This window comes from Brachyistius frenatus, unplaced genomic scaffold (genome assembly GCF_029030835.1).
Source record: "Brachyistius frenatus isolate BFR_SWC_R1_liver_20210118 unplaced genomic scaffold, ASM2903083v1 Contig_479, whole genome shotgun sequence".
Classification (NCBI taxonomy): domain Eukaryota; kingdom Metazoa; phylum Chordata; class Actinopteri; family Embiotocidae; genus Brachyistius; species Brachyistius frenatus.
In genome coordinates, this window is record NW_027211078.1 from 82,501 (window position 1) to 90,000 (window position 7,500).

The following is a 7,500-nucleotide window of genomic DNA, read 5'->3' on the forward strand; positions in this document are numbered from 1 at the left end:
CCCGACCCTCCCTTCTTCAGGACGTCCACCACCTCCCCCAGCTTCTCCAGAACCGTCTTCTTCCCCTGCACACGCGGGTTGTTGAACACTGCAGGAGGACAGACTCCTGATGGTTTATGGGTAATTTCATGTGCATCATGTCCCGTGTATAAAATCGACTGATATTTGAATGGAGCTTGGTGTGGATTGATATCCACTGATTGAGGATCAATAGGTCCACAGACATGTTACAAGTCGGGTGAGCAGCCAGAGCACCCCCCACCCCGCACCTCCCCTCTCCAACCCGCCCCTACACAGACACCTGTCCCACCTTTCATCTTGTCCTCCAGGTCTTCGGGGTACTTGCTGTCGTCCTCGGTCGGCAACCCGCTGTCCGTCTCCGAGTCAGCAGGAAGTTCCTTCTTGGCTTTCTTGGAGACCATCGCTGAGGAAGAGGAGTCCAAAGCTGACGATGAAGACGAGAGGTTCTGAGCTGCTGCTCCTGCTCCTCCTCCTGCTCCTTCTGCCAGGCTGGATGGCCCCATAGAGCTTTCAGCTGGAGAACAGAGCACAGTGAGACACGGCGTCCCGAGGACGGAGACGTTGGGGAGGAGGTGCGTGTCCTCACCCAGCAGTTCCTCGTCCTCCAGACTTCCTCCTCCTCTCCTCAGGTAGTGTTTGAGGAAGGCGTGAGAGCACAGCAGGTCGCCGAGACACGACGACGGCAGGTTCTGCTTCAGGAAATGGAGCAGCTTCTTCGCCACGTCTCCGGGGACGGACAGGCTGATCAGGGACGAGTCGTCCAGCGCAGCCTCCTGGACAGACAGGAGACGGGTGTTTTATTTTGAAAAGAGGCTTCAATCTCTTGGTGCGTGACTTCCTGCTTCACCCCCTCACCTGTTCGTCCAGGCTCCTCAGCAGGAGGCCGCTGACCTCCTGCTGCTGCTGCGTCTCCAGCTTCTTGATGAAGAACAGCACCTCCCACCACTCAGCACGACTCAGACACACAGGCTCCGCCTGCAGCACCTCCGACAGGTACGGCAGCGAGTACAGACCCCCGGGGGGCTTGGAGAAGAACGTCTGGCTCACTGGAGGGACACGGGGGACGAGGACAGATACGTGAGGAGGACAGACAGGTGAGGGGGACAAACAGGAGGACAGACAGGAGAGGAGGACAGACAGGTTCTCACCTGTGGTCAGTCTGAGCGTCTCGGTGAGGGACGATGCTCGTTCCTGCGTGTCCTTGTCGGACTGCGTGCTGCCTCCTCCTCCCAGGATCTCCACCATGTGCCAGTGGACCCAGTAGGTTCTGGACAGAGAGTTCCAGAACACCTGGAGGCAGCGGGACAGAGGGACAGTCAGGACAGGTGAGTCTGCAGGAGGACGCTGGGGGACCAACATCAAACACACCTGAGGTTACATTATCACTTCACCTGAGATTAGACACAGCCCCCGTGCCTACGATTTGTTTCCATGGAAACTAGTCGCTCATTAAACAAACAAACACAGCTGTCAGAAGTATTGACGACTGATCGGCTGACCTGTGACATCATCAGAGCTGCTGCGGTCCTTCAGACTGTTGTGTGTGTGTGTGTGTGTGTGTGTGTGTGTGTGTGTGTGTGTGTGTGTGTGTGTGTGTGTTTATGTGTGTGTGCGTGTGTGTGTGTGTGTATATGTGTGTGTGTGTATGTGTGTGCGTGTGTGTGTACGTGTGTGTGTATGTGCGTGTGTGTGTGTATGTGTGTGTATGTGCGTGTGTGTGTATGTATGTGTGTGTGTGTGTGTGTGTGTGTGTGTGTGTATGTGTGCGTGTGTGTGTATGTATGTGTGTGTGTGTGTGTGTGTGTGTGTGTGTGTGTGTGTATGTGTGTGTATGTGCGTGTGTGTGTATGTATGTGTGTGTGTGTGTGTGTGCGTGTGTGTGTATGTGTGTATGTGCGTGTGTATATATGTGTGTGTGTGTGTGTGTGTGTGTGTTCTCAGGTGAGCTCACCTGTCAGATGTGTAAACGTGTCTTTAGCTTGTGTTCTCACCTGAACAGGTGGTGAGCCGTCGTTGCTGTAGCGGAACTCTCCCTCGTCTCCGGCGCTCACCTCCTCATAGTCCTCCAGCATGCGGACCGTCATGCCACTCTTCAGGTTGTCCTGGACGTACTCCACGTAGGCCGAGCGGCTGGCGAAGTCGGAGCGCGTTTTGAATCCGTTTCCCGTCTTCTTCTTCGGTGGTGCCGCGGCGGGCGCCGCGACCGCCGAGCCGGCGCTGAGGGCGACGGGTGAAGCGCAGAACCGGGGCTGGAAGATGGATCTGAGGACGGGACGGGACGCCTCCTCGCCCTGCTCCTCCCCACAGGCCCCGCCTCCTCCGTGGTTCTGGACGGACCCGTCGGGGGGCTGCCGGTTCCGGTCCCAGCCCATCACTCGGACCAGCTCTGAGATCAGGTTGGCCATCGCCATGGTGAAGTCGAACTCTCGCTGCACGCGCAGGTGCTCCGTCTGGTGGGCGGTGCTGGAGGAGGAGGCGGGGGAGGGGCTAGCATCCTGTCTGTCAGAGCTGGACTCCGCCCCCGCCGTGTTGAGCTTGTCCATCAGAGACGTGACGCAGAGGTACCGCTTCACCAGAGAGAACAGCAGCTTCCCGGGAATCTGAAACACACAAACAACAGTTTGGTCTCCGCGTGCAGCGGCGCCCCCTGCTGGGTGGACGCTGGCAGCTACGGTCTGTTACCAGGGAAACAAGATGTTGGTGAAACTGACATGTGGAGATGACCTGAGCTCACCTGAGGCAGGTGAATGCCCTCGAAGGAGATGCCGTGCTCCTCTGAGGACGTGGTTTCAGCGAACAGCTCCAGCAGAGTGTAGCGGTTATCGAAGTCCATGTGCTGCTCGATACCGTCCTGCTGACTCAGCGACAGCAACACGTACGCTCGGCTGCCTGCAGAGACACGGATGAAGTCAGCGTCGGCACGACAACGACATCACGTCTGCTACATCATCGTCGACAGTTCATACAGTTTAGAAAATGTTCTGTTTGGTCCAAAATATCAGAGAACAGGAACCATTCAGAGAACAGGAACCATTCAGAGAACAGGAACCAATCAGAGAACAGGAACCATTCAGAGAACAGGAACCAATCAGAAAACAGGAACCATTCACAGAACAGGAACCAATCAGAGAACAGGAACCATTCAGAGAACAGGAACCAATCAGAAAACAGGAACCATTCACAGAACAGGAACCAATCAGAGAACAGGAACCAATCAGAGCAGGGCGTCAAATATAAACTGTATGATTTCAGAGTTTATCACCATCTTCATCACCATCAACTTCATCATCACCATCCTCATCATCATTATCTTCATCCTCATCACCACCACCATCATAATCTCCAGTCACATGACTGCTCAGAGGAACCTGTTCACCAGCCTCAGTCGTCGCTAACGACAGAACAATAACGGCAACAAACAAAACATGAAAGTAACATTTGATAAAAACAAATCAAATATTGATGTAGTTAAAAAAAAATGAATGTTGTAATTAAAAGTCAGTAGTTACACTTAGCCACGCCCCCCGGCCCCGCCCTCAGATGGTGTAAAAAAGGTGTTTAGGTGCGTTGTTGTTGTTTACCTGCATCGTGGGAGGCGAGCGCCCGCAGCATCTTGCCGGCGCTGCGCCTCGTCTGCGTCTCCTTGTTGCAGAGCAGCTCCATGAGGAGGTTGAGGGCGCCGGTCTCCTTGAAGACGCCGACCAGCGAGCCGATGCTGGCGTAGGCACTCAGCACGTGGATGGTGTGCATGATGTTGATGGAGAAGTCGCTCTTCTTCGCCATCTGCTTGCGGGCGCGGCACACCAGGTTCTTCACGTCCTCCTTCATGTCCGACAGCTCCACCTCCTCGCCGCTCCTCTGGCACCCGTCCGCCGTGTCGCCGCCGCACCGCTCCTCCTGCGGCTGCAGGGGGCGCTGCGGGTCCGTCTTCCTCTTGCCCAGCAGGGTGGGGCAGTTGGCGTACACGTCCTCCGTCGACATCCACATCAGGATGTTCTCCGGTTTGGTTTCTCCGGATGTCGAGGAGCCGGACCCTCCCGCCCCGGAGCCGCCGCCGCCGCCCGTCCCGCTCGCCTCGCTGGCTCCGCCCCCGGAGCTGGAGCCGTCGTCGACGGTGACGAGGCACCAGCGGATCAGGTACTCCGTCTGGCCGTCGTGGGTGCGACGCTGCCGGATCAGCTCTTCAGGATACGCCTGCAGCCGCGGGCCGAGCTGCACCAGCAGGTTCCCGCTGCGGCGCTCGCCCACCATGGTCGCTGAAGAGAGAGGGGGAGGAGTCAGGAGACAGGGGGAGGAGTCAGGTGACAGGGGGAGGAGTCAGGATGTGATCTGATCTTTTTACTGACAGGGTTTTAAAAGGAGCAGCTCCGCTTTGTTTATATTTCATGTTGATGATGTCATCAGTGTAGGCCCCGCCCACTAAATACAGAGGTGTGTTGATCTGACTGAAACCAACAACAGGTTGTTTATTTACAGTCACCAGGATTTTATTGAAGGAATCAGATGTCTGTTTGCGTCCCTCTGACACCAACAGATGTTCCTGAGAACACCTGGAGCTGCAGCTGGAGCCCGGATGTAGAAAGGTGTTCGGTTCGGTGCATCACACGGCGGGGTCCGTCTAACACATGACGCAGCGTGTTGTCTGACAGCCGGGGTCCGTCTAATGTCTGACGCAGTGCTGCTAAACAGTTAGCCACACTGACATTAGCATGGCTCTATTCATTAAACAGTCACTAACCGGGTTGTCATGGCAGCTCGCGCAGAGCTAAGTAGCGCCATAAGTTTCAGTTTCAGGAAATAGCCCAGTCCCCGACTAGCCTACGGTACCTGAACGCAACAGAAAAGAAGCTAACACGGTGGCTAACGTTAGCTAATGCTGCTGATGTGTTTAACTTCCCGTTAACGGCGAACATCTGGCCGCTTTATTCACACCGCGCTGACTTTACCTCGCTAACCAACTAGTTAACTAGTTAACACAGTCAGCCCATCAGCGGCTCAAATAGTTCTGGGGAGCTCAGCCGGACCGCACAGAGAACGTCACACCAAGTTCCATTTGAAAATCTCCATGTTTAACGTGGCGTCGGTTGGGAATCAAATCATCCGAGTTCGAACTTAAGTTTAATAATATATTATATATATATATATATATTATATACACATAATAAGTTTAAAACAGCTGCTGGACTTCTTAGAACCTTCTGGTAAATTCGGCACTTTAACAATCTGTAATCATCAACATACGGAGCCCGATTCTTAAGTTTGGAGTAAACTTCCCTTTGGTGGGACAAACTGTGAACCCCGAGCAGACAGCTTTGTGAAGTGAACTGTCCGGCGGGTTCCCTGCAGGCTGGCGGGGTGTTGGTGCCGAATTAAAGACAGAATCCAGAAAACAAACACAAACATTTCAGACACAGATTCAGAGTTTACAAACTGCCGGATTTAAGTGTGTTTTATTTTGAATTAGCAGGTTTTTTAATGGACTTTGGTGCGTCGTTCTGTCAGTTCAGTAGCTGTGGATGGAGCCGGGGAGGGCCTGCCCAGCCCGGGTCCGACAGGGAGGCGGCTCCGCTGACACACTGCGGCCGACGGAAACAGCTCCACGACAGGTGAGTCCGGCTTACCTGCCGTGTCACTGGCCTTCCCCCTGCTCTCCGTCTTCCCCCTCACGCGCTGTTTTCTCTTCCGCCCTACCGTGTCGGTCCCCAGCCTGCTGCTCGGAGCTCCGTCCTGCTGGATGCGCATTTGCGCACTTGTCACAGGAACCGCGTCACGGGCGGCTTTTTCTTCTGCGTCCATCACGACGTCCTTCTGCTCTTAAAATGTGCAGCGCGCCACCTGCTTTGTGGGAGTGTAGAGTCATGCAAACGAATCACAACAAATGTTTGCTTTTTATATTTTAACACATTTTGTCGATTTTTGAAGTGAGAAGAAGTCATTTTAAATCAAATATTAACTCACTGTTAGTAACAAATACAAATTGCAAATTTCTGTCTGGAGTTTGGTGTCAAGATGACGGAAACATAAAATCTGTCAATTTTCACTGCACTGCAACCAAAATCTAAAATGACCAAAAAAGTCTGAAATGAAAGACAAAAACCTATAAAATCAGCAGATTTCTGAATGAAGTCTGGTTTAGTTTAAGCCGCTGGTTAAATGTATATGAATCAGTTTAATTTTCTTTGCAGTGTTTGAATGTTTAAATAATACAAAATTTCAAGACCACTAACTGACAGCGAACCGTCTCCAGCAGCGTGTTTGTCCTCGTTGTGATGATGTGAAATGAAACGTGTTTCTGCAGGTTCATGAAACAAACCGCAGCAGACATGACGCAGCCGCTGCAGCGCGTTCTGACCAGCAGAGGGCGCTGACGGCGCACTGACAGGAAATGAAACAGCAGCAGCATGAACAGGGTTGTTCTTTTTATTTTTTTATTATTTTTTTTATTTCACTTTATTAATCCCCGAGGGGAAATGTCTTCACTACAGCAGGGGGGGCTCTCAGGGGGGAGATGCTGCAACAGGCTGCCACGAGCGCGGCGCCAGGTAACCTGACCTGAGGTGCATGTTTTTGGATCTTCTACGGTCTGCACCTCCTCTCTGGACCTGCAGGGTTCTGGTCTGTTCCGGACCCTCCAACAGTTTATTCTCTCTCTCTGCAAATGTTCTCCACCTCTGGTTCTGGTTATGTCAACAACAGTTCTCCACCTCTGGTTCTGGTTCTGTCAACAACAGTTCTCCACCTCTGGTTCTGGTTCTGTCAACAACAGTTCTCCATCTCTGGTTCTGGTTATGTCAACAACAGTTCTCCACCTCTGGTTCTGGTTATGTCAACAACAGTTCTCCACCTCTGGTTCTGGTTCTGTCAACAGCAGTTCTCCATCTCTGGTTCTGGTTCTGTCAACAGATGTTCTCCTCCTCTGGTTCTGGTTCTGTTGGAGGCTCCTGTTGATCCGTTGGTTCCTCTGTGGTGTTCTGAAAGTTCTGCTGTTAGAACTTTACTGTGTTACAGAACCGGAGGTGACTGATGAACTGGACCATCAGGATCAGAACATTAAAATGATCCAAACAGATCAATAAACATCTGACACGATGACGTCATTCCCGTTTTCATGTTCTCAGGAGGCTGGAGGAGCGCTGAGGGGCTTTAGGACCCGGAGGAGGAAATCTCTGCTGCTATTTACACACACACACACACACACACACACACACACACACACACACACCTCCTCTGTATTCTGCTCGTGCCTCCTCCTCCGTGTAGAAGCCCTCCACAGCAGCTGATGCTCCCTCCTCCTCCTCCTCCTGCTCTTCATCCCTCTGCAGGAGAGTCTTCCTCCGACCACACGGACGTTGCTCTTCTTTCCCGCCTCTCTGAGTCTCGGAGCTCCGGACCTCCACACCGGGACCCTCGGGGCTCTCTGTCCGGCTCGGGGTGCGCTGAGGGCGGCTGCAGGGCAGAGGAGGGGTCGCGGTGCAGCCC

At 53.2% G+C, this 7,500-nt stretch overlaps 2 protein-coding genes across 5 annotated transcripts in view; one reads left to right on the forward strand and one right to left on the reverse strand.

The window, feature by feature from the left end:
- LOC138614288 (cullin-9) overlaps window positions 1-5,782 on the reverse strand; it is a 23,485-nt gene extending 17,703 nt beyond the window's left edge. For 3 of the 4 annotated variants that reach the window (XM_069687640.1, XM_069687638.1, XM_069687637.1), the window contains exons 1-9: window positions 5,643-5,781; window positions 3,603-4,277; window positions 2,756-2,910; window positions 2,013-2,621; window positions 1,170-1,311; window positions 877-1,067; window positions 608-794; window positions 311-535; window positions 1-88 (exon numbers count right to left, since the gene is read on the reverse strand). The exon at window positions 1-88 is cut by the window's left edge and continues 111 nt beyond it. In XM_069687640.1, coding sequence (XP_069543741.1) covers window positions 1-88; window positions 311-535; window positions 608-794; window positions 877-1,067; window positions 1,170-1,311; window positions 2,013-2,621; window positions 2,756-2,910; window positions 3,603-4,277; window positions 5,643-5,763 — 2,393 coding nt within the window. In that variant the 5' untranslated portion in view covers window positions 5,764-5,781. Of the gene's footprint in view, window positions 89-310; window positions 536-607; window positions 795-876; window positions 1,312-2,012; window positions 2,622-2,755; window positions 2,911-3,602; window positions 4,278-5,642 lie in introns of all 4 variants that reach the window. The other variant, XM_069687636.1, reaches the window with a different exon arrangement.
- Window positions 5,783-7,227: 1,445 nt separating this feature from the next.
- LOC138614300 (synapse differentiation-inducing gene protein 1) overlaps window positions 7,228-7,500 on the forward strand; it is a 6,436-nt gene continuing 6,163 nt past the window's right edge. The window contains exon 1 of the mRNA XM_069687666.1: window positions 7,228-7,500. This exon is cut by the window's right edge and continues 48 nt beyond it. The gene's annotated coding sequence lies outside the window, so the exon portion shown is untranslated.